A 23994-nucleotide genomic window follows, 5' to 3' on the forward strand; every position below is an offset into this window, starting at 1 on the left:
ACAGTCATGAAGTTCATTGCCCTCCTTTCATTATTTGCGTGTATTGTACTTTCACTCCCATTGTTTGATATTGCACCAGAGTGGTCACTCAACGCATTTTCATTGTTTAGTGGAAATGATCACCAGGATCGTTTGCTTAAATTGGGACCTAACGAATACCGCCTCGCATCAGAAGAAGACAAACTAGTCTTGAAGAAAGCGAACAAAAGATTCATTGATATGACCGAGCAAATTCCTATTGATGTTGCTGTTGAGCAAGGTTTGGTGGCCAAACCTACTCATTCCCTTTGGCAAAGCTTGTTCTTCATGGGCTCCAAACAAGTTGAAGCATTGAAAAAACCCATTCCAGTTTATAACTACCCCCAAAAAACCAAATATAACTCGGAAATTAAAGGTTTATATAGCCTGATTAATATTGATGGGGTATATGATAACTTAAGCAATTTCACCTCGTTCTATACTAGATATTACAAAACTAAGAGTGGAGCTGAAAGTGCTACCTGGTTGTACGATCAGCTCTCCAACTTGATTGCTCCCTTTAAAGAAATCAAAATAGAAAAGATTTATCATAAAGGATGGGATCAATTTTCAATCATTGTCTCTATTCCCGGTGAAGTTAAGGAAAAGGTTGTTGTTGGTGCACATCAAGATTCTGCCAATTTGATTTTGCCCAACTTAATGAGAGCCCCAGGTGCAGATGATGATGGATCAGGTACTGTGACCACTTTGGAGTCTTTGAGAGTCATTCTTGAGGCGTACGGAAAGGGCACCTACAAGCCATATAATACATTGGAATTCCATTGGTACTCTGCCGAAGAGGGTGGCTTGTTAGGCTCCATTGACGTGTTTTCGAGATACTCTTCAGCCAATGAAATTGTCGTTGGTATGTTGCAACAGGATATGACAGGATACACCCAGGGTAGTATTGATGCTGGAGTTGAGCCTCATTTCGGGTTGATTGAGGACTACACTAGTGTTGACTTGAATAAATTCATAAAGTTGATCATTGAAACATACAATTCCATTCCTTACCATTCAAGTGAATGTGGATACGCCTGTTCAGATCATGCTAGTGCTATTGAAAATGGATATCCATCATCATTCCTCATTGAGAGTGAAATGAAGTATTCCAACAAGTATATTCATTCTGTCATGGACACCATTGATAGAATCGACTTTGAGCATGTGAGAGAGCACATCAAGTTGACCATAGCATTTGCGTATGAATTAAGTTTAGCTAAGAAATTACACTAGAAAGTAAAATTTGGCTGATATAGAAAATTGTAGTAGATATACAAAGATTTAGTTAGTTTAGTTATTCCGTAGCCTCAGCTTTGTCCTCATCAGGTCTCTTACCCCATTGTACAATCTCAGCATGTTTTTGGATGAGGGAAGTTCTGGTTTGAACTTTCTTCGTGTCTGGATCTTCAAATTTGTCAAGTCTTAAGGTTACATCAACAATCATCTTGTTTCCAACTCTTAATGCCTTTTCTGCTTTTTGTAATTCCTCTTCATCAAAGATGGTGATGTTGTACCAATCGGTGATTGCATCATCACCTTTTCTAAACTTATTCACAGCCAAGGAATACCTGACATACTTGACTCCATTTGCTGACTCTTTAAAGTCCACATTTCCAACTCTACCAAACAATTGACCGTTGGCAAAGTTCTTTTTGGGGAAGGTGGACGAGAATGATCTAGTGAAGGCTCTCAACATAGTTTAAAGAATTTAACAATGCAAGAATGGTGTGGATTGTTTTTGTTGTTGATACATTCTCGTATTTTATTTATTTTTTTTTCTCCCACTTTTTTGGCAAGACTGGTTTGAGGAAAGCGTGGTACAAAATATCGCGTCTTAAATTCTTTTGAACTTAAGGTTTCGAGTGTTGACTGTAGTGAAATTCTGAAACAAATTTGTTGGTACTGTATCTTGGTGAGTAGTTTGAAAAATAACTGTATAGGGTAATCAAGACTACCTCCTGGGTTTTTTGAAGTTTAGGTTTGGAAATACCAAGTCACACAGTGAAACGGATCTAAAACGTTTCAATGGTTTCGGATTCAAGTTGTTGAGAGATACTTCGTTTTCAAACAGGGATGGTTTATTTCGAGTACATCTGTGATTTGTTTTAGGTCCGCTCTCCTCAAAAGTTTTACCACAAAGTAATATTGAGTTGACAGAGCCACCTGATTTAAGACTGTCATTTATCATGGAGTTGTTACTCTTTGTGTGGCTTCTGGTCATATCATAGCTATTATGTTCCAAAGAATTGGTGTCGTTTAATTGATTGGTATGCCTGTTGATGAATAACGAACTTCCCATTAGATCTATTTCCAACTCATTAGTCAATTCATGAGCTTTTAAAAACGTTGTGGGGAAGTTGATAAAGGTTTCATTCTTTGTATCATCATTTTCGGAACCCTCTTTAGTAATTTTTCCCCGACGTGGAGCCTCTTTAGGCACCGAAAATTCTTCTAGTTCAGTGCTAATTGATTTAAACAACAACTCTAGTCGTTTGTTTCTGAGGTCTATCTCTGCTAAGTTATCGGTGTCTACTGTACCATCTCTGCTTGCTTCTGCCTTTAGTAGCCACTCGATTGAAAATAAATCAGGTTTCTGTTTGGTAATTACTTTTAACTCCTTATCATCCTTACTATTTAACGCCTCTAATTGCTTTAGTTCTGAAGTAGTAACCATGTATGAGATGGTTGTAATTTGACTGTAGACGGATAGCTCGTTCATTTTTTTGCAACACTTTTTTTGTATGAGAGTGAGACTGAGTAAATTATAACAATGGATTTAGTTAGTTTGAAACACAAAAATTATAAAAGACGTGACATTGAAAGTAGTGCATCCACACATCAATAGATAAGAGAATAATGAATGCACAACCAAATCTTTATAACCCCCGTGGTATAGTATATATATTTGGATTCACTCAATAGCAACACATCTACAGTAGGAGTTGATTCTTTTGTAGTGAAAAATGGGTTGTGTCTCTCAACTGTAGCTTAGCCCTTTTTAGTGTTTAGTACGCTTTGATGCTTACTAGATATTCAAAGTATATGTTTTGTTAATATGAAGTGTATCCTTTTTTTGTCTCTCTTATCAATGGTGTTTTCGTCTTTTGTTATCTCTCTCTCTTTCTCTCTCTCAATAGTAATGATAATAAGCCCACAACAAAAACAAATTTATTAATCAATCGCCCTTCTCACGTTTTTTTCCCCTTTTTTACATTAGATAACTAAGCAATTCAATACCATACATATTAACTACAGTCACATAACGCATTCATTATCACCAATCACGGAAGACAAACATACATTTAACTTACAAGGTGTATGTATAAATAATAGGGGTTGCTGCTATCACGAGTTTTTTGTTTTTTGTTTTTCCCCCTTGCTTTTATCTCCACAATCGGTCTCAAACGCCACTGTTTGAATGCACTCGTGAACTAGTAGAACAACAAAACAGTGTGCAATTCATCAATCAGTTTACTAACTCATCATAGTCACATTGAGAAAATGAGGTCACAATTTAAAGACGAACATCCTTTTGGTACGTTTGCCTTCGGCTTTTCGCATATACCTTTTACATTGGGCTATTACTAACCACTTTCACTAGAAAAGAGACAAGCAGAGGCAGCTAGAATTGCACAGAGGTTTAAGGACAGAGTTCCTGTTATTTGTGAAAAGGTTGAAAACTCCGATATTCCCGAAATTGATAAACGTAAATACTTGGTTCCAGTTGATTTGACTGTAGGTCAATTTGTTTACGTTATTAGGAAAAGAATCAAATTACCTAGTGAAAAGGCCATTTTTATATTTGTCAATGATATTTTACCTCCAACTGCTGCTTTAATTAGTACAATTTATGAAGAACACAAGGACGAAGATGGGTTTTTGTACGTTTTGTATTCAGGAGAAAACACTTTTGGAGAAAAAGTGCCTGTCAATTTGAATGAATTGGATTTTAGTGATCTTCCGGAAGATCTTTAAAGAGTGAAGTGACATGAAACTGGAGCTTTTGTTTTTTAAGTGTTTAGGTTATATTAAATGGTACGCAGAATTCACATTATTGTAAAATACTCAGAGTGAGATGTATTTGCAAACGAGTCTCTATTCTGGTATTAGCTTTGGTTCGCGAGAGGGGAAAACTAATTGACATGAGACTTCGCATCACTTTATGGAGTTCCGACGGAAGCTTCGATACACAACAAGTGCATTGAATTCTAACTCTCCAACAGAGCAAATATAATCAGAATTCGGATCCTTTGGACCCCGTTCAAACACTTCTACCAACTTTCTGGTAAGTTGTTCAGCTCCAAATAGTAGCTTCGAATTGATTGCAAAAATGCGCCCACTGTAGATGACTTCAGGGACGATCAAAGAGCCCGAATATCTGTAGTCCAGGCATATGAAAGGATCATGAGGAGGTCATATCGATCACATTGTCATAGAAATTCTAACCAACTGACACCAAGTAATCACAATCCCTTTCGTGAAAGTACTGAAGACCACAACAAGACACACTCTTCCGTCTTTGTAGCAAACTGTAACTTTATCTAGAAATCGCAGGTTGCTATGGTTTTGTTCTAGCAAGCGACCTGGTGCATAGGTCATCGTAAGTAAATACTCAGCACTTCCTAGGTCAATAGGACTATAGCCCTGTAGATGCTTCATCACGTGTACATTGACCAACCGAGAAAAAAAAATTGTTTTCTTGATGCTTTCGTATCCCAAAGAGAAAAATAAAAAAAACCTACATCGTAATTTTTCACTTTCACCTGTTTCTTCCCATCATCATCATCAACCAATACAGATCAAAATGGCTACGTATGTTAATTCAACCAAAGTCCAGCACTCTTTTAATAAGAGAGATTAGCTGAGATGAGGATAAACAAGGCTAGTTTTTTTGCTTTAAGGCCATGAGAGAAATTTTGGTTTATTTTACCAACCATGGGAAAATTAGATTGTCTTGCAGCTTTAATATATCTTCGTTTTAGCCAATGCCTGATACATCTATTTTCCTCTGAGTTTTGAGAATGTTTTGGATGTGAATTAGAATGAACTTGGCCGTTCAGTTCTATATTCGTGTGTTACCTTTCCGGTTTAATACAAATATTCAATACATTCGAGATTGTTCTAGAGGAGAATTGTGATTTATTTGCAGGTTGCTGGAAAGGATGCTCCATTCTTTTCCGGAATACTAACTAGTTCACTTTAGTTTATTGAACTCCATCGCCAAGGCTATCAAACCAGAAACTCAACAAAAGAAGGAAAAGGCTCAACAAAAGACCGCTGAGGAAAGAGTTGCTGCCAAGAATGCCAGAAGAGTCGTATGTACAAACCAAATCATTTTTACAGCCTCAGATCTTTTATTTTTGAAGATGAAATCAAACCAATGTATAATGGCTAGCTTCGGCTATGTTGTCTTTCAGTTAACCATCTTTCGGGACTGAGAAAATATCTAAAACTGAGGTTGCATTAATGGGAATGTGTGGGGAAATACTAACTTTGCAATTTCTAGTCTAACAAAGAAAAGAGAAAGGTTATCTATGACAGAGCCGCTAAATACCAAAAGGAATATACTGATGCTGAAAAATCAGTCATCAAGGCTAAGAGAGATGCCAAGGCTTCCGGTTCATACTATGTTGATGCTCAACCAAAATTGGTTTTTGTGGTTAGAATCAAGGGTATCATGAAGATTCCACCAAAGCCAAGAAAGGTTATGCAATTGTTGAGATTGACTCAAATCAACTCCGGTGTTTTCGTCAGATTGACTAAAGCTACCTCTGAATTGATCAAATTGGCTGAACCTTACATTGCTTACGGTTACCCATCATTGTCAACCATCAGACAATTGGTCTACAAGAGAGGTTACGGTAAGATCAACAAGCAAAGAATCCCATTGTCTGATAATGCCATCATTGAAGCTAACTTGGGTAAATACGATATCTTGTCTATTGAAGATTTGATTCACGAAATCTACACTGTTGGTCCAAACTTCAAGCAAGTTAACAATTTCTTGTGGCCATTCAAATTGTCTAACCCAACTGGTGGTTTTAGATCAAGAAAATTCCAACACTTTATCCAAGGTGGTGACACTGGTAACAGAGAAGAATTCATCAATGCTTTGGTTAAACAAATGAACTAAATGAATAGGTGAGTTGTTGCTGTTGGAACTTTTTTTTGCTTCTTCTTCAAGGAGGATTGTAAATACTTAGTAATATAATTTTCATCTTTCTAGCCTTATTTTTATGTAGTTTTTTAATGGATACAAATGAATATTAAAAATACGTCATCATGTATCACCAATCTATATAATCATAAACAAACTTTTCTATCGATGGTATGGTACTCAACAAATCAATCAATCCTGGCGATCGTATCATATTATCCTCATAAACGATTCCCGAATCCTTGCCAATTGACGCAAGCATTATTGAAAGTAATATATATACCACTTGGACTAAGTTTACCATAAGCAAAAACAAACAAATGATACTAGTGATGGACATCACCAATACTCGCTTATCCTTCAAATCGTATTTATACTTCAAAAGCAAATAACTCTGTTTAAAGATGGGCAAGTTTCTGAAAAAGTCTTTGATCAGGTTTGAATTATCTTCAATAGGTAGTTGGCTTTGCAAAGACTGTATCGTTTCATTCTGTCTCATAATTTCCCGTTCCAAAGTCTTAAAAGCTAACGCCGTTTCCTTCTCCCGTTGCTTATATTCGACACATGCATCTTTGTATTTTTTACATAGTTGGGTCAGTTCTATCAAACCAGCACTTTTATCAGCCAATTGAGCAACCAAAATCCTTTCACCATCTCCTTTGTTTTTGTAAAATGTAGTGAGATCTTCTATTCGCGTCTTCAATCGATCAATCTCTCGCTTCGATATTCCCAACTTGATTTCTTTTTCATTATTGGTTTGCTTCAAGTTTGCAATTTCCTTCTTCAACTTTTCAATTTCTTCATCTTTAATTGACTTTGCTTTCGACTCGGCTGTACTTTGATACTTTTTCCAAATGTGGAATGTGTTATTACTGGAATATCTTGACCCATTTACCCTAGCTTTGATGACTTCATTAGATAACCCGAATCTATTTCGTAGTAAACTTGCAAATGATTCAGGGCTAATCAGAGTCAAAATAAATTGTTTCACATATGATTTGCTAGCTTTCAAGCTAGAGTTCTCATCTAGAAATTGACTTATGATTTTCTGCTCCGTTGCTGTGAACAATGAATCAATTTTCAATAACGTTTCTATCTCTTTAATGAGAATAGTAATTTGCGCCAATGAAATCTCGTCTTTGTTTCCAACACATTTATTCCAGCTTTGATCTATTAGGTAATCTAATGAATTTTCAAGGGTAATGTCCAACGTGTATGTCGTTGTTGTACTCGACATGACGATGTTTTATGTCAAACTGTTGAAGAGTATTTTTGATTTGATTTTGGTAAACAAAAGAATATTTACAAATGAGCGCGTTTATTTTCCCATCATATTTATTCAACGCTTACTACTCTACATCACTTTGTCTCGAGCTGACTCAGTACAGAGTCATCACCAATTTCAATGTGATACAATAGAATCAACTTTTTCATCCGGACCACTTTTGATTTCAGGATCTTTCAGCACCAGCACATGATTATTCATGGAATTGTCCGAATTCTCAGAACCGTTATTTCTTACAACGCCATTAAGCACTACTTCCTTGCAAAAGGAGTGTTTGCCACTACCAGGTTTTGGCAATGTCTGATTGGGTTCTTCAATTTTGGGGCTCCCGCTTACTTCTGGGACAGACCCATCTCTCGAAATCTCCAAATGATGGTTCCTTTTAACTTCAACTGGAGCAAGGCTCGTCAGTGTGTGGTTTGTGGCTTCGCTATAGTCGTCTGAGGAAGTGATTGGAGGAACTGCTTGTGAACTGAGCTGATCAGTAGGTACGCTGTAGACCCCATTCTGAATAGTGGATTCATGAGTAGTCTCGTTAGGTGCATAGAAAACAAAGTTTAGTTGCTTGTTACTTTTGTCATCTATCGTCCCATTTTCCGGTACGACCTCATTCAAATGCAGTCTGTCGATACCATTCAGATCTTTTGCAAATTGCCCGTTGGCTGTAGGTTCAACAGTAAGTAGATCTCTTTGACCGACAGATTCTTGTTCAAAGACATCATTTGTCCCATTTTCAAATTCCGGTTCGGTTTCATCTCCTGAAGCAGTGGCAACAACCAGAGGCTCATTTTGTTTTCCCTCTCCCAAAATGATTTTCTGAGCCAATTTTGCGTGTTGCAAGACTTCCATGTATAAGTCATCAATAAACAATCCACATCCATACAACTTTCGCACTATAAAGATCAACTTTTCCAACCGAATTTGATCATTTGATTCATTCAAAATCTCACCCAATTTAATATAATCACGATAACTTTTCAAAAGCTCGATCAAATCACCCATAACCGTTGTTTCGTTGACTGGTGCAGCTTTTAACGCTTTACCCACACGGTATATATCCATCACCTCATTCAAGGTCAACTTAGATGCTAGGTACCGGTCTTTATCTTGACCCAGACTCAATAATAAGCACACTGGACATTTATATATATCTTCCTTAGGATTGCTAATGTCCTTTACACATTGTACATGATACCACTCTCTGCATTGTTCACACTCGACCATGGTTCCATGTTCATATTCTCGACAAACACAATAAAACTTTGGGTCATCATGTTCTTCTTGGTGACTTGAAAAGGAAGACGATTCTTCAAATTTGTCATCACTTGACAAGTTATATTCCGATTTGTATAAAAGCCACTGGAGCTTCTCCATAAGCTTGGTATGAAGGGTGAGTTTGGGATTGATGTTATCATCGGTGACTAGGTTAGTCATGGTTGTGAGGATTTTAACATTATTAAATTTCAGCCATTGAATACCAGTCCACGACTCAGTCTCTATCAATGCCTCTTGAATCTTACTAGTTTCAAACTCTAACCCGCTATCAATAATGGCATTGTATAGTTGCTTAAGCTCGTGGTATGTCAGTTGATTAGCTTTCTGTTTCTCCTTGAACAGACTAATCAATTTCATATTTGTATGAATTTTGGACAATACTGTGTAATTTTCGCTTGATATGAACAACTTTTCCTGCGTAAAATTGTCAACAATTGATTTTAACTTATCAAGGTCTAAATCATGAACATAAGTATACTGCAAAAATCTTTTAACATCATTGTTGAATACAATGCTTTGATTCAAAACCGTTTCAATCAGCTTGATATATTCTAGATCTCCTTCTGCTAAGAGCTTCAAACCAGTGTTGTAAAATTCCTTCAAATGACCAATCGAAAAAACTTCCTTTTTATCGGCATATGGATCAACTCCCTTTTCAATCAAGTTGTATGTCTTGATCCATCTTAATCGGTCCCTTATTCTAATGATGAAATCCAATGACGGAATGTCCAAACCGAAACTTTCCCCAAGACTAATCAAATCATCAAACTCTTGTAGAGACCTATTCTTTTTGGAAATTAGCGAGCGACTAGCCTTGTCAAAATTTTCGATTTCAGTCTTGAGTTCCAATATTTGGTCAATTTCCGGACAAGTGAAATTTAAACTTGGGATTTTTTCAACGATACTTGTCAACTCATTGAGGGAAAAGGCGCGCTCCTGCAGCGACGAATCTTGTCCATTCCGAATACGTTGTTGGTGTTTAAGAGACAAAATGTTTTGACAATCCTCGATGAACTGAGTCGCGCTTGACGTAAAATGTCTCAAATTGTTTAAATACTCACCAAATAAATTCAATCGGTGTTGATCGTATGGTTGTTCGCCCGCAGCTGCCGTTGAAAAAATCGATGAGTTTATTTTATCTCCCTCATTGAGTAGTATTTTGTACTGTTTCAATGTTATTTCACTGTCCTGTGCCATCATTGTTTCGTAGTTTCGAATCCATGACTCAAAATTAACAGAGTATTCATTCAATATTTTGAAATAACTCTTAAGCTTATCATCGGAGTGAAACAATTGTAGCTCCACTTGAAATTTATCCATGAAATCTGGCGAATCCAAATATTTTAAAAAGCTTTCCATCGATATGAGCATAGAGTCCTTTGAATCAATTTCAGTGATCATAACGCGAGAGGGAAAGATAGAACTATGATCGTCATCAGCAATTATATCTGACAATGACTCCTCAACGACGCTGGTCTCCTTTATTTTTAGCTTTCTAATCTTGTCTCGCAATTCAATTTCTCTGAGATACAAAGCCTCATAGAGACTTGCGACTCTTGCAAAAACATCAGAGTTGAAGGATATATAGCCACCATTGTCATAGATCATAGCCACAGTAACAAGAAGCTTGAATACCAGAAAATTGGGTAAAATGCCTTGCTTTGATAACCAGTTTTCTCCCTCTATTGCGTAATCCAACCACAAACTAGATGCAAAATTTGTCTCTTCTGTGAAGTTAAATCCATAAGATTGAGCCGATGAATAAGTTTTAGGAAATTTAATGATAAATTCACCTGGATTTTGTACCGTTGTCGTATAACGAATATTGTTTTTTTCGAGTAATTCTGGTGTTATTCTCAAATCTTGATTATATTTAAACTCTTTATGTTGGCATATAGCGTCAAGCTTTGCATTTCCATGCTGTAGATTAACATCCAGCTTTGCATTAACTGAGTTCTCCAAGGATTTAATAATCAAATCTGTATCAATTTCGTCACAGTTGGACCTAAACAAAGCAGCGCATACTTTGTCCATGTCAACGGGTTCATCGTGATTTACGGTTGAAGCCAACATCACATCGTGGGTCGCATCTCTGACTAACTGCTCGAACTTTTCGAATTCAGATTCCGGTATGAAGTACCATCGTTTTGGCGCTCCAAAGAAGTGATAATTAATCAACTGAGTAAAGTGATCCTCACATGTCCAATTCTCTGTGCTAAATGTCATCCCGACATTCACTCTAGTCTCAGTCAACTCCTGGTTTCCGATATCCGATTCGTTCAATGTACCTAGTATAGCATTTGGTAGAGTTGAGAAGTTGTGAAGGTTCCAAGGGTACAATGCAGACTCCATTGTCCTATCTATACTTGTGGCTTGATTATACTCCCAGGGATTCTGATGTGAAAAGCCGTGAGGTGTAGTGTTTGGGTTCTTTGCATTTACAGCCTGTTTCGCATGTGATAAACTCAATTGGTGATTATTAAGTGCATTTTTGAAATTTGACATATCATCGCCTATTCTCACAAATCCGGATCCGTGGACAGAACTTGGCAAATCTTTACCCATTTCGAGCTCAATACCATTGGAAAATACCAGATCAACATCTTGATTTCTGATGTACCTCCAGTATAAACTTTCAAGCTCTTTAAACCCTATGCAATCCCGCTGCCCAGGATCTGCACGGAATAGATCTTTATTCTGTTGAACGATGTACTCTTGAAATTTTATATCCTTTTCCATAAACTGTCTCAAGGTGTAGGACGAAGCAATTTTAGGCACCTCTGTTAAAGAGGATCCATCTTGATGATCTCTGATGTAGGATGAGCTTGCGAAAAGCAAAGCTTGGGGGGTTATAAATGCATTGACAATGTCCATAGCTCTTTTATTTCTTTTCTTATCATTTTGTTTGATAACATAAGTGTTTGGCTGTTTGACGTCTATTAGATGGGGAGAATTAGCCAATATTCCTTTTGAAACTTTTGTTCTGAATTGACGCTTAAATTGCTTTGCCGATCCAACAATAATTGGAGCATAGTACCGATTGTCTACTTTTATTTTCTTTTCAGACATGTCCAACGGTTGTAAGTTACGTTTGCCACTTGGCAGCAATGTTTCCATAGTCTGTTCTTCTTTGACCATACCCATATTTCGATTGGCAACATACAACTCATACGGATACAAAATTTTTTGATACGATGCCTTTAATGAACTACTCAAACTTGTCATTATTTTACCCTTATAGCCTAACTCTCGCCCTATTTGAGCCCAAAGTTTTTTATTTATAACTTCAATGAAACCGCCGCGTACTATCACCGACTGATATAATTTATACAAATCCAAGGGGCGTTTATCGATCATGGGTAGTTTACTTAAGTGAAATTGTAAATTGTTAGTGCCATTTTTGTCCTTTGGCCTTCTTGTCTCAGGATCTTCAAAGTAATGGTATTGGTCACTCTGATGGAATTCAAGTAAATCGCGATGAAACTTGAGTCTGACAATAAGTTCATCGTTTTTAGGATTATTCAACAATTTATCAGTGTGAAACCAAAATAAATCAGAATTAACTTGATTTGTAGTTTGAAACAATGCCTCGTCCTTTACCGGTAGTTTCACTTTTACGGCACCATACTTTTTCCCCAACTCCAGTAGACTATCAACCAATGAAATGGGGTCTTTTGCTATTTCTTCATTGATATGCAAAAATGGAATTTCATTGTCTTCTTGGTGATGAAACGGGACAATGAAGAATTTGTTTGGTATCAGGCCATAATGTATCGGCGGAGAGGCTTTTGACTTTTGTTGAGATATATTAAACGGGCTGTAGTTGAAATTCGACAATTGACCATTAAACAACACCTGGTGGTGCTCCTCGTCGCTGACTTCAAGATGTTTCAAATCTGGTAATGTGGATGTATCAAAGAATCTGGATGATTTGGGAAAAGTTGAAGTCTGGCTGGGAATGGTCGTGGAAAGGTGTCTATGTAGATTATGTGGAATACTAGGGCTTCCGCTTTCTTCCGAATACAATGTCATGGCTATTTACAGGCTCATATGGTGAGGTCAGACAAATGACAATGAAGAATGAAAATTGTTTGCTTGGGTATTCAAAAGAGTGGGAATATTCAAAGTCGGAAAGGGGAAAAGAAAGAGAGAAAAAAATTATTTAGGATTTTTCAGTATCTGATTAGCACTTTGAGGTTACAGATGAGGTTTCTCTCAAGATTACAGATACACAGCGGAACTCTTAAGTAAGTAACTTGTGTCCATAAGTGTATACAAAGGTGGTTTTAATAATAACTTAGGGTATCGTAGGTGATATTTATACAAAGTTAAGATTTATACAAACTATCTAACTTATAATAAAGCAGCGGCAATAGCTACCAAACCAGCGGCAACACCAGCGACATTCTTAGCACCAGAACCTTCATATGAAGTAACATTTTGGTAGATGGTAGAAGTGGTGTCAATTTCAAGTGGTGCTGATTGAACTGGAGCAGCTTTGGATTCAACAGCGGCTGGTTTAGATTCAACAGGAGCAATTTCAGCAGGGGCAGATTCAGCAGGGGCAGATTCAGCAGGGGCAGATTCAGCAGGGGCAGCTTCAGTAGGAGCAGCCTTTGTAGATTCTTCTGCTTTAGATTCTGGGGCAACAGTGACACATTCTTCTTCACAGATGGTCTTGGTGATAGTGATCTCATTGGTAGTGTAAGAAGTTGGAATGATACATTCTTCAGTGATTGTAACAGTCGTTGGTTCTTTAACTTCAATTTCACTTGCTTTACAAATGTCAGACTCTTCACAAACAGTGACAGTTATAGTGGTTGGTTCTGGACAGTAGGTGGTGTAACCAGTAACGGTAACATCAACAGTGACAATGGTACCATTTTGGTAAGCAGCAGCTGAAGCATAAGCAGACAAGCTGGCAACGGTGGCTAATGAAGTGAATTGCATTGTGTAATAGGAAAATTAACGAAAGTAAACAGTTGGAATAATAAACTTGAAGAGCAAATGTAGTTGATGAGAGAAGAAAGAAGAAAGAGTTCTCAAGGAAAGAAGTGGGAAATCAAGTAAACTTATATATATAGACCTCAGAAGAGTTTTAGAATTTTCTTTAACTGCAAAATCAAGAGTATTGTCTTTGATACTGCACATAAGTGAGAAATATATCAAACGATTTTTTCTGTTACACTAAATCATACGTGAGATTACATAAGCCATGCAAATGTCTCAAATAGGAAGCTGTACTCCCTAATTGGGAAATTGACTAGGCTGATTTGGTCTATTGACCACTATTACACACGCCCAGCCAAGTAAATACATTAAAAACCCCGGTTTATTTTCCATGAAAGCTGCATAGATTAGGCAATTGATTCGTCAAATGGAGACGATCCAACTTACCTAAGAAACTTTGCTAAGTTATTAGGAAACTATAAACATCTGGATTAGTGTCTATGGAAACTGATTCAAAACATATAATTTTTTGACAAAATAGAAACTACCGATTCAGAGGTTTGTCATTTGTGATTCTTTGGATCGTCTATTTAATCTTTTACGCAGTATATGGAAGAGTCAACATTTCTATTGTTTTTGTAGAACTATATACGGACTTCTATTGTTCTTCGTGTATTCTATTCATATTAAGCCGCAACACATATGCAATTAATTTGTAACAAAACAATAAGTGGGGCGCGTATACAGAAACAAAAAACGAGAGAACGGTCGTATGTGTAATAATGAATGCAATACCAAACTAATCACACAAAATCATATCCTTTTGAAACCAATCTGAAGGGCGACAAAGCTTATAATGGTTGCTGCTACAAAGTGAGAAGAAGCGTGGCGGTATTCAGAGCTGTAGAATCCTCAGAAAAATGTCAACATGAACCTAAATTAAAACACATTTGCCGCGTGCTTTTGCATATAATAACACCACAATGATAAAATCGTTTTCCTATACGACGTACATTACGCAAACAAACAGAAAATATCAACTTAAAACCGGCAAATCCTTCCGGATACCCCACAGGGAATGATTTTATGAGAATGTGTCAGTTTTGAATGTAATGGCCTCCACATAATGCAATCCATAACTTACGTGTCAATCACTCTAAAGCAAGGTCCCCTATCGGTTGGCTGTCTAAAAAAGTGACTGAGAGACCCAAATAGTTTGGTAATCGTTCCCACATTATGGATAACTAATAGCTATTAGCATGATGTTATTGGGTCATGTACCATTGGATGACTAAAACCCAAACATTCAATTCATTAAACACAAGAAAATAATTGATGTTTGTTTTGGCGGTATGTGTGTTCTTGGCAATAAATGGATTGCACTGCCTTAATTATCGAGAGATGCGCAATCACAACAAGTAGAGTCTTTTAAACAACTTTTTAACTTGAAGTATAGCTGTAACATACTTTTAAAAACGAAGACTTCTACAATATTATCTAAACGTCTATGCGACACAACAAGATCAAACTCGAAACGCGCGGTTACATCTGAATCAACTTGGGGAAACCCCAAATGAATAATCACCTTGAATCCAAGTATTAAGCATTAACAAGGAGTTGCTTGGTTGATCGTATGGAACCATGTGTCCAGCATCATATACTCTCAAGAAGGTGAAATTTTTGTAATTCTTGACTTCACCAGCTGGCCTCTTCTTAAATTGAATATCAAGTGAAGTGTCACCAGTAGTGGTGACTTTAGTTGTAATCCATGGTTTCAAAGGCTCATTGGCAAAAGCTTCACCATGCTCGTAGTCTAACTTGTTAACCCACGCGTAGTTTCCTAACCAGTTACAAATATAGTCCTTGTCACCAGCATAAATCAAGACGGGAATTTGGTGATCTAATAACTCTGCAACATATTGTTGGAAAGGCTTAAACTCATCTCCATCCAAAAGGAAGTTTCTGAATACAGTATCATCACAGGAGGTAAAAATGTCAATGTTGGAAGCACCAACAGCTTGCTTAACATAATCCAAGTTCAAATAATCATCAATGTAATTCATTTCCAAATAGCAGTTACCTCCTTCCTCTGCACAAGGTTTCCTAATGTCGTATGGGTTCAAACCTGTCTCGATATAAGGTTGCAAAAGTTTGAGATCGCAATAGTATTGAGCAGGAACACAGGAAAATGCATTTTGAAATTTATAACACAATTTTGCCAAACTTGCACATTTTGGGAAATCACGCTCCATTTGATCACATTGCTCTTCTGTTAAGACGGGCTTGTACCCACCTTGACCACATGCCATTGGTCTGTACTCTCCTGCCTGAATCAAAGGGTCTGTAATACCATTACCAATCAAAACTGATGCCAATTCGAACGAACGATCAGCATTATTGATAATTTCACTAGCAAATTTTGGAACATAATGGCCAGCATAAGATTCTCCAGCAATGTGGAACTTATTTTGGGTGAATTGGGGGAATTTTTGGAAAAACAATTCTAGAAATACATAGACATCCTTGGCTGCAGTCTCGGTGTTTCTCACTTCATCACCACCTGAATATGAATAACCGACACCAACTGGTTGATCCAAGAAAATTACTGAAGCGTTGGAGTTCCATGAATATGGATTGTAGACCGGTTGCAATGTGGAATTGATTGAAGAAGGTCCCAACTCAAAGAACAAACCCGTAGCACTACTACATCCTGGTCCTCCATTCAACCACAAAACGATTGGATCATTTTTAGGGTCATTTCTACTCTCGAAAAACCAGAAAAAGTAGTGATGATCAATGCTTTCGACGTCAATGTACCCAGTATATTGTTTGACGGTATCAAGACCCAAAATTTCTGGGTTGGTATTTTTGATTCTTAATGAATAATCCCTGAATTTGTCATTGGACAAAATTTCAAACTGCTCAGACTCTTCTTGCTCCAACTTCAATTTCTTCATTGGTGAAGTTAATTTCTGCCTATACTGTTTTACCAATTGGGAAATTTTAGAGGGCGATAACCTAGTTCGCATATCTTTCCAGGCTTTAGTCAAAATCTCTGGCGAATATTCCATTTGATTATAAATGGCATCTAACTCGGCATCAACTGATGATTGGTGTTCGACATTTTCGTTCACCAATAAAACCTGGTCATTCTTATCACCAAAAAGACCACCGAGTCCACCAAAGAGTGCCTGAGTTGTTGAAGCAACTGTAAGTGCTTGAAGTAGGGTTGATGTCTTCATTGTATGATACCGATGAGCTTTGTTGTTGGAAACAAGTTGGTGGTATGTTCAATTGAAAGCTGCTTTAAAGAAGAAACCAAAATTATATACGGATTAGATAAAGTGCAACTCAATTTGCGGGTTCTTTTGGTCAAGTGGCACCAAAAGGAAAGAAGAGAGAAAAGCCGACAGAAAAAAGCGGAATTTTCACCCATTTGGGAAGATAAACCCAGAATGAATTATTGAGTCAAAAGTCGGCTTTGTATGTAATATGCTCACTACTATCAGCTATTGATGCTTCTAAAGTGTAGGTGAGTCTTTATCATCCAACCCATTTCCTAAGCCAAGGACACATAACATAAGTTTGTACTGTAGATTATTCTCTCTGTTAGTTATTTACCAATGTACACTACTATTACTGGCTAAAGTTTTTTTTTCAACTTCCTGTTGTAAACAATCGAGATATTCATTGGCAATCAAGACTCAACAGCGATCTAATCACCATGCCCTCACTTGTTCCAATAACTACAAATCCTAGGACTATCACTCCGCTTAATGGTTCTACCCCAGATGTATCCCAATTTGGATTCGGCCAATACCAGAGTATAGGGTCAAATTATGGCTTGTATGGAGGTTACATGCAACCACAAACAATTGGCAGCAATCATCGAGGCATCAACGAAAAGCTGAGGATAATAATGGGGTTAAAATCAGGAATACCATCTGAAATTGATTGGGCGTTGATGAGTTTGGCAAGAAATTCAATCCAGCCTTACTTGCAATTTGAAGAAGATACATTTATCGCCCATGAATTAATTAAGTATTTGTATCAACCTTTTCATTTGATACATGATAAAAAGTATAATTTAGTGAATCAGAGCATGCTTACTCACAGTCTAGATGCACTTTTGACTTTGCGAAATTCCGTTCAAGACTTGAGTAATCAGCAATGGTTGTCACAAATTGGCAGTTTCAAAAAACAATTGATTGATATCTTGAAATTCTTGTCGAACTGGCTTTTCCTGTCCGGAAAGCAAATAAATGAACTATCCGGTTTCGAAGACCAGTTTTCAGAAGCTTTAACATACATTATTGACTTATTAGAGCCCTTGACGTGTTATTACATCAACAATTCAAAGAATGATGTACTTTTTAACGCGTTGATGCAAATACTTTGTGTGACGGATGATAAAAACCTATTTATAAACATTCTAAAGTGTATTTCGCATTTGCTTATCACGTGGCACAAGAATTCCAAAGGTTCTGATGAAGATGACGACAATATTGATGATGACGACCAAACTTTGGACCAGGAGGAAGATGACACCAAAGTCACAAATAACTGCGTTGATGCTATAACAGATCAACAATTAGAACACGTAATCAACACCTTGTTAGTTGGTGACAACGATTTGAACAATGCAGTGTTGGACTTTTTGAAGATGTACCTCTTTTCGGAAGCTTTACATAAGGACCATCCTAATTCTGTAAAGGACTCACAACGATTAAGATTAAAGAATTTGTTACAACTAGCAACTACAAAATCTAACTATGAAACATTGGTCAAACAGCTTCCTTTGCTACTCGTGTCAAACCTTCCATTAATGGAGCCCGTAGATCCACAACCAGTCCCAAACACGTTTCTTACCAGACGTACTCAACACTCAAATGCTCCCCTTTCCGCACCTGAATTGACCAAAGATTTGTATAGGATCATGCTTCAATTCCCAGAGCCGGCAAGGGCAACCACGTGGTTACATTGTTGCTACGAACCAACAACAAGCGATAAAGTTGAAGTGACACAAATTTCAATTTGGAAATCTTATGAAACCCAGTTTCAAGAAATCTGGAAAGTCGATGGAAGAGAACGAAACCCAAATTTGCATCCATTGTTACCTGCCGTTGATTTCATCAAAAATGTAACCAAAGCCTTTCCAAATGCCGAGGCAAAAGTGTTAACCATTCAGGATGAAGGAGAAGAACAATCAAGAAAAAAGTTTATCATTCAAGGTATACAGCCTAGACAATTTCCAGTTAGTATAGAAACAGGGAATTACGAAGCGTTGAAATCGTCTTCGGAAATCTTACAACAAGAAGGTTCGACAACTTTACCAATTGGCCATTTTGATTCAAGGGGATTTGAAAATTTTGTTGCTTCCGAGCTGGAACTAATCTTAAGCGAGGAAAACAAAGTAGTCCAATCACATTTGAATTCGATCAATGAGTCAAGTCGCGATATTTTGGAGTATATTATCAAAGAGATTTTAGAAAGGGAACATGACCATGATCATGCAGCATCTAATCTTTTCAGGCTACACAACAGCTACTGGTTACCTGACTTGGTTTACGCCAATCCCTCGTTAGTTGAGTCCGGGATCATCAATAGCAAATGGCTACAATATCTTCTATAGATGTGTAATTCGAAATGTAATACTATAGTTAAACCAGTGTCGTACTGATTTAGGCGTAAATAGCGAGCGGGTCTATGAGAATGGTGTGAGGAAAAAAATCATCAAATTAGAAAAGAAACAAGGGCATAACACATTGAACAACAACCAAAACCTCGTAAACACTCAAAGATGGCTGGCAAAAATCAACTTCCATTCCATGTACGTGCCACTGATGTTGTACACAGATTAACTGTTCTAGGGTTAGCTGGGTTCTGTATTGTAGGTGGAGGATCAATAGTTTTCAATATTTGGGCAAATTCCGATTATGCTCCTTGGAACAAAAAGAAGTTGAAATTTGAGGAAGAGCAGTATCATCAATCTAGAGAGGTTGGTGAGTCCAGCTCATCACAAGTTGAATAAGGATTCACAGGAGTGATGTGATGGGGTATTTTGTATTTGGAGGGACTGAGTATTACATGTATATACGGATTCAATAAAATGCTTACAAACATTTGATTAATTGTAAAAAATAGTCTCTATTAAGTTCTAATACGCTTTTCTATGTCCAAGCCATCATCTGTATCCATTTTCCTCTTTCGTATGAGGTCATCTTTGTCCTCATCGCCATCTCCCTCTTCACTCTTTTTCTTCTTCTTCTTTAGTGGTTCCTTGGCGTGGCTGAGATATAGTACATTTCTCAAATACCTGTAATTCTCCTCATTGAAATTACTAAATTCAGCCTTGTTGATAGGATTTATAATCACTAGATCGTAATCGAATGTAAACTCATGATTACAAACTGGGCAATGCGCTTCAATCTGGTCAGATGTTTCAACTGACTTTAGCGACTTTTTCAATTCTTTCAATAATTTGTATGACATTACACAGCCGCAAGGTCGCAAATATGAATATGATGTCTTATCGTCTAATTCTTTCGTTATGGGGCATTGGAAATGAGCTATGTCATTAATGATGTCCCAAGTAATCTTGACTGTTCGTAGATCCTTTAATGACTTTAAATGTTGAAACTGTAACTGAATCTTTAGCTTATCTAGTTTACAATCTAGCAAGTACTGTAATATCTTCTCCTTTATGTATAGTTTACCTTTAAAGTCACCCACTACTGGATTATTCTTGTACAAAGGAAGACCTGAAAGTGCACAGCTTTGTAACAATATTTGTTCTTTATTTTCCCCTTTGTCCTCAGCAAATGAGGTGAATGTGGATTTCGAGTTATGCAATGATAGTATATCTTGTCTTTTGGCAATTGTACCGCCATCGTTACCCATTTTTTGATGCTCTATGCTAGTTGAAGAGTTGAAATGAATTTGGGATCGTATCGAAGCCGTGGGAAGCAAAACTATCAAAAGCAAAAAAAAAAAATCAAACATACGGTTGACTGAAGGGAATCCAACTAGCCCATTGTACATACAATAAACAACTCCAATATTCATTGAACATGTCACAGCCTCAAAAGGTAGACCTCAATTCACTTCCACCACAGCAATTGGTGGAGATTCGTAAAAACATTGATCAAGAAATCAATCATTTCACACAATCCTTACAAGCTTTACAAACAGCACAATTGAAATTGAAAGATTGTATAACCAGTATAAACAACCTAGAGAAATCCAAAGCTGAAGACATGTTGGTGCCATTGTCAAGCTCATTATATATTCCGGGAAAGGCAGTCACTAAACAAGATTACTTGGTGGATATTGGCACAGGATATTATGTTGAGAAAAAGGCAGAGGATGCTAAAAAAGTCTATGACAAAAAGATCAAGAAACTAGACGAGGATGCAAAGAAGTTGAGGGATATACTTGTTCAAAAAAATGAATTGTTAAATGGTCTCAACTTGATTTTAAGGAGAAAGGTAATTGAAATGGAAAAACAACAAGAAACAAAAGCTTAAACAAGACTATACCCTCAGTCTCAGTTATTCTTTTGGAACCTTGTTCAATATAAATGGCTCCAGAAATACTTGCTTCAAATTGCGTCGTTTCACGGCACCCATACCAGGTATGTTTCCCAACATCTCATTGTCGTGTTTACTGCATTGCAAGACCATCTCCTTGACCGATTTATAATTTGCTAATAGATTAGAAACATCAGTTTTATTAACTGATTTAATTCCTGTAAATGCTTCAACTACATTTGAACTGTAATCTGCTCCTTTGAATCCTCGAATACTCTGTTTTGCTTGGTGTGGAGCGTTATCGAGATGTTTGCCAAGTGCAATATAATTCCCAGCCTCTTCAAATGACCAGGCTAGCACCAATGACAAGTCATGCTTGATACAAAAATCTGACAATTTTCGCAACACTTCTTGATGCGAATCAATATCAACAACTACTAATAAGACGCGTAAGTTATTATCTTTTCGATTCTCAATTATAGTCGATCCTTTATTCAACCTCTTTAGTCTAGTCCAAATATACTCAGGTCTCAACTTGTGATACTTTAATGACAAGAAAAGGATTTGAAAAGTGGGACTAATGTAGTAGTCAGATAATATACTTCCATCAAAAACCCAGGGGGTTGTTTTCATCATCGATTCACTCAACAAAGGGTTCTTCTCTTGTGACTTGTGCACAAGTATATCGGATAGGCCGCTTGATCTTGGCTGTTGTGGTAGTCTACCTGGCCGTATTTGATTGCTAACATTGGAAGATGAGAGGCGAGGTGGTGGTGACGATTGCTTAGGTTGTTGAGGAACAGGCGAGACTGGTTTTGCTGTTGGTTTCTCTAAAGTTGCTCTTTGTGTTTCCAATACTTTCCTTGCAGTTGTTATATTGTTTGTGATTGGCTTCACTGGTGAACTAGCAGTGGGAGGTGATGGTTTTTGCTGTTGGGGCTTTCTCTGTATTGTTATGTCATTTTCCGAAAAATCACCACCATGTTCATCTCTCATACGTTTAACACCGGCAAGAATACTTGCAAATGAAGACGAGTCAACGTTTTCGGTATTCTTGTCATTGTTGGAATCGTTGGGGTTAGCCATCGTTTGTAGTGGGGTGTTGCTCTATCGTGCAAGTTTTAGCTGTCGTAGATTTGCATTTTCTATTGTCTCGTTTTGTCGAAGTTACCTTCATAGCGTAAGCAATACAATATATGCACATTCTAATCACATTGACAGCTTGGGTTAAATTCAGAGCGTTATCCTTTACCGTAAAGATTAAAACTCTTTATTTAGCATTATCCTTTATATAGTTTTGAAGTGCCAGAGAACAATAGATTAATAATTGTACTCAAAGTAATACCCAAACTACATTCAAAGCCCCTCTTGTGATGATTTCATTGTGTATTACGATCTATCTTCACTTGTATAACTAGCCTGTGTAAGCCTTCTAGGTTTCTAAAATCGTATTGAGTCACCTTTTTGTATTCGTATATATTTTGCAGCAGGAACACCGCCGATACCGCTCCGAAAATTTCTCTCCAATTGTATAAAAACGTATAGAAGTACCTAGTGAATACAAAATACCCAAGTTCCCCCAGCAAACAGATTAGCAACCACCCAAAATTCTTTACAATGGCCACCTATTCCGAAGCAAGTTTCAATTCGCAGCACTATGACGACTCGAGACCCAATTACCCTGAACGATTCTACTGCGAGTTGATTAATTATCATAAACAAAAAGGTGATACACAGCTTGCAGTCGATATTGGTTGCGGTTCAGGTTTTGTAGCCTTTAAGCTACTTGAATACTTCAAACATGTAATAGGGACTGATCCGTCCTCTACTATGATTTCCCAATGCCAAGGCAACATCCCAAAACTCCCCGAAAACAAGACAATTGAATTTATTATTGGATCAGGGGAGTTGCAACCATCAACGATCGTGCCAGGTTCAGTTGATCTAATTACTGGTGCCGAATGTTGCCACTGGGTCGACCATGCCAAATTTTTTTCAGAATCCGCAAGGGTTTTGAAACCTAATGGTACTTTAGCATATTGGTTTTATAAAGACCCTGTTTTTGTAGGATATCCAAAAGCAAATGCAATTTATGAAAATTACACCTATAATTCCTCAAAGGAGATGAACCCGGATGATGAATTCGAAAGATATATGGGTCCGTATTATCAACAACCAGGTCATGATTATTTACGTTCATTATTGAAGGAAAAATCTCCCCCAACCGATTTGTTTTATGACATTGTGAGACATGAGTACATATCGGAACGTGATGGTGCTCCTACTGAGAATGAAAATGCTTATGTCACGAAAACACCGTTATTTATTCGTAAGGTGATTGACATGACATGGTTTTTGAATTACGTTAGAAGCTGGAGTGCCTATCACACATGGATGAAAGAACACGGTGGCAAGTATGATATTGCGGAGGTATTTGTTGATGAGTTGAAACAGCAAATGGACTGGAAAGATGACACAAAGATTGAGGTCATTTGGGATACAGTATATACATTTGCCAGAAAAAAGTGAAGGGTGATGCTGTTATAAAGATGTACTACTTTAAATTTGTATACTATAGAAGGTATGATGCTGCAAATTTGAGAAATAACTGGTTGCAAAAAGTCAATTGTGTAACTATAAACGTTATTTGTGTCAAGTCTAATCACGCGGTGTAGTTATATTTGTGGTAAGGTAGAATTATATCAATTATAAATGGTGTAAAGCTGCAAGAGATACTAAGTTGTTGATATTAACAGGTAGTCTTGGGTACCCTCTAC

At 37.2% G+C, this 23994-nt stretch overlaps 15 protein-coding genes across 15 annotated transcripts; 7 read left to right on the plus strand and 8 right to left on the minus strand. All coding sequences in view use genetic code 12, as the record gives it.

The window, feature by feature from the left end:
• Positions 1-6: 6 nt before the first annotated feature.
• CORT_0B08630 (hypothetical protein) lies at positions 7-1254 on the plus strand (the record flags this gene model as incomplete). The annotated part of the gene is made up of 1 exon (XM_003867954.1): positions 7-1254. One exon carries the CDS (start codon positions 7-9, stop codon positions 1252-1254), a length of 1248 nt encoding a protein of 415 aa, XP_003868002.1.
• Positions 1255-1315: 61 nt separating this feature from the next.
• Positions 1316-1717, minus strand: CORT_0B08640 (Rim1 single-stranded DNA-binding protein; the record flags this gene model as incomplete). The annotated part of the gene is made up of 1 exon (XM_003867955.1): positions 1316-1717. The coding sequence occupies one exon, from the start codon at positions 1715-1717 to the stop codon at positions 1316-1318; it is 402 nt and encodes a 133-aa protein (XP_003868003.1).
• A 255-nt stretch (positions 1718-1972) lies between these two features.
• On the minus strand, positions 1973-2740 carry CORT_0B08650 (hypothetical protein; the record flags this gene model as incomplete). The annotated part of the gene is made up of 1 exon (XM_003867956.1): positions 1973-2740. One exon carries the CDS (start codon positions 2738-2740, stop codon positions 1973-1975), a length of 768 nt encoding a protein of 255 aa, XP_003868004.1.
• Positions 2741-3522: 782 nt separating this feature from the next.
• On the plus strand, positions 3523-3996 carry CORT_0B08660 (Aut7 autophagosome protein; the record flags this gene model as incomplete). Its single annotated transcript, XM_003867957.1, has 2 exons — positions 3523-3556; positions 3623-3996. 2 exons carry the CDS (start codon positions 3523-3525, stop codon positions 3994-3996), a joined length of 408 nt encoding a protein of 135 aa, XP_003868005.1.
• An 829-nt stretch (positions 3997-4825) lies between these two features.
• CORT_0B08670 (60S ribosomal protein L7) lies at positions 4826-6154 on the plus strand (the record flags this gene model as incomplete). Its single annotated transcript, XM_003867958.1, has 3 exons — positions 4826-4833; positions 5225-5336; positions 5528-6154. 3 exons carry the CDS (start codon positions 4826-4828, stop codon positions 6152-6154), a joined length of 747 nt encoding a protein of 248 aa, XP_003868006.1.
• Positions 6155-6308: 154 nt separating this feature from the next.
• Positions 6309-7415, minus strand: CORT_0B08680 (hypothetical protein; the record flags this gene model as incomplete). Its single annotated transcript, XM_003867959.1, has 1 exon — positions 6309-7415. One exon carries the CDS (start codon positions 7413-7415, stop codon positions 6309-6311), a length of 1107 nt encoding a protein of 368 aa, XP_003868007.1.
• A 165-nt stretch (positions 7416-7580) lies between these two features.
• On the minus strand, positions 7581-12770 carry CORT_0B08690 (Ecm5 protein; the record flags this gene model as incomplete). Its single annotated transcript, XM_003867960.1, has 1 exon — positions 7581-12770. The coding sequence occupies one exon, from the start codon at positions 12768-12770 to the stop codon at positions 7581-7583; it is 5190 nt and encodes a 1729-aa protein (XP_003868008.1).
• A 321-nt stretch (positions 12771-13091) lies between these two features.
• Positions 13092-13688, minus strand: CORT_0B08700 (Pga26 GPI-anchored adhesin-like protein; the record flags this gene model as incomplete). The annotated part of the gene is made up of 1 exon (XM_003867961.1): positions 13092-13688. One exon carries the CDS (start codon positions 13686-13688, stop codon positions 13092-13094), a length of 597 nt encoding a protein of 198 aa, XP_003868009.1.
• A 1553-nt stretch (positions 13689-15241) lies between these two features.
• CORT_0B08710 (Prc3 carboxypeptidase Y precursor) lies at positions 15242-16930 on the minus strand (the record flags this gene model as incomplete). The annotated part of the gene is made up of 1 exon (XM_003867962.1): positions 15242-16930. The coding sequence occupies one exon, from the start codon at positions 16928-16930 to the stop codon at positions 15242-15244; it is 1689 nt and encodes a 562-aa protein (XP_003868010.1).
• Positions 16931-17412: 482 nt separating this feature from the next.
• CORT_0B08720 (RSC chromatin remodeling complex component) lies at positions 17413-19320 on the plus strand (the record flags this gene model as incomplete). Its single annotated transcript, XM_003867963.1, has 1 exon — positions 17413-19320. One exon carries the CDS (start codon positions 17413-17415, stop codon positions 19318-19320), a length of 1908 nt encoding a protein of 635 aa, XP_003868011.1.
• A 168-nt stretch (positions 19321-19488) lies between these two features.
• CORT_0B08730 (hypothetical protein) lies at positions 19489-19719 on the plus strand (the record flags this gene model as incomplete). Its single annotated transcript, XM_003867964.1, has 1 exon — positions 19489-19719. One exon carries the CDS (start codon positions 19489-19491, stop codon positions 19717-19719), a length of 231 nt encoding a protein of 76 aa, XP_003868012.1.
• Positions 19720-19838: 119 nt separating this feature from the next.
• On the minus strand, positions 19839-20753 carry CORT_0B08740 (hypothetical protein; the record flags this gene model as incomplete). The annotated part of the gene is made up of 1 exon (XM_003867965.1): positions 19839-20753. The coding sequence occupies one exon, from the start codon at positions 20751-20753 to the stop codon at positions 19839-19841; it is 915 nt and encodes a 304-aa protein (XP_003868013.1).
• Positions 20754-20758: 5 nt separating this feature from the next.
• Positions 20759-21214, plus strand: CORT_0B08750 (Gim5 heterohexameric cochaperone prefoldin complex subunit; the record flags this gene model as incomplete). Its single annotated transcript, XM_003867966.1, has 1 exon — positions 20759-21214. The coding sequence occupies one exon, from the start codon at positions 20759-20761 to the stop codon at positions 21212-21214; it is 456 nt and encodes a 151-aa protein (XP_003868014.1).
• Positions 21215-21238: 24 nt separating this feature from the next.
• Positions 21239-22303, minus strand: CORT_0B08760 (Rad10 protein; the record flags this gene model as incomplete). The annotated part of the gene is made up of 1 exon (XM_003867967.1): positions 21239-22303. One exon carries the CDS (start codon positions 22301-22303, stop codon positions 21239-21241), a length of 1065 nt encoding a protein of 354 aa, XP_003868015.1.
• Positions 22304-22834: 531 nt separating this feature from the next.
• Positions 22835-23746, plus strand: CORT_0B08770 (Tmt1 protein; the record flags this gene model as incomplete). Its single annotated transcript, XM_003867968.1, has 1 exon — positions 22835-23746. One exon carries the CDS (start codon positions 22835-22837, stop codon positions 23744-23746), a length of 912 nt encoding a protein of 303 aa, XP_003868016.1.
• Between the last annotated feature and the right edge of the window lie 248 nt (positions 23747-23994).

Source organism: Candida orthopsilosis, assembly GCF_000315875.1.
Source record: "Candida orthopsilosis Co 90-125, chromosome 2 draft sequence".
NCBI classification, from domain to species: domain Eukaryota; kingdom Fungi; phylum Ascomycota; class Pichiomycetes; order Serinales; family Debaryomycetaceae; genus Lodderomyces; species Lodderomyces orthopsilosis.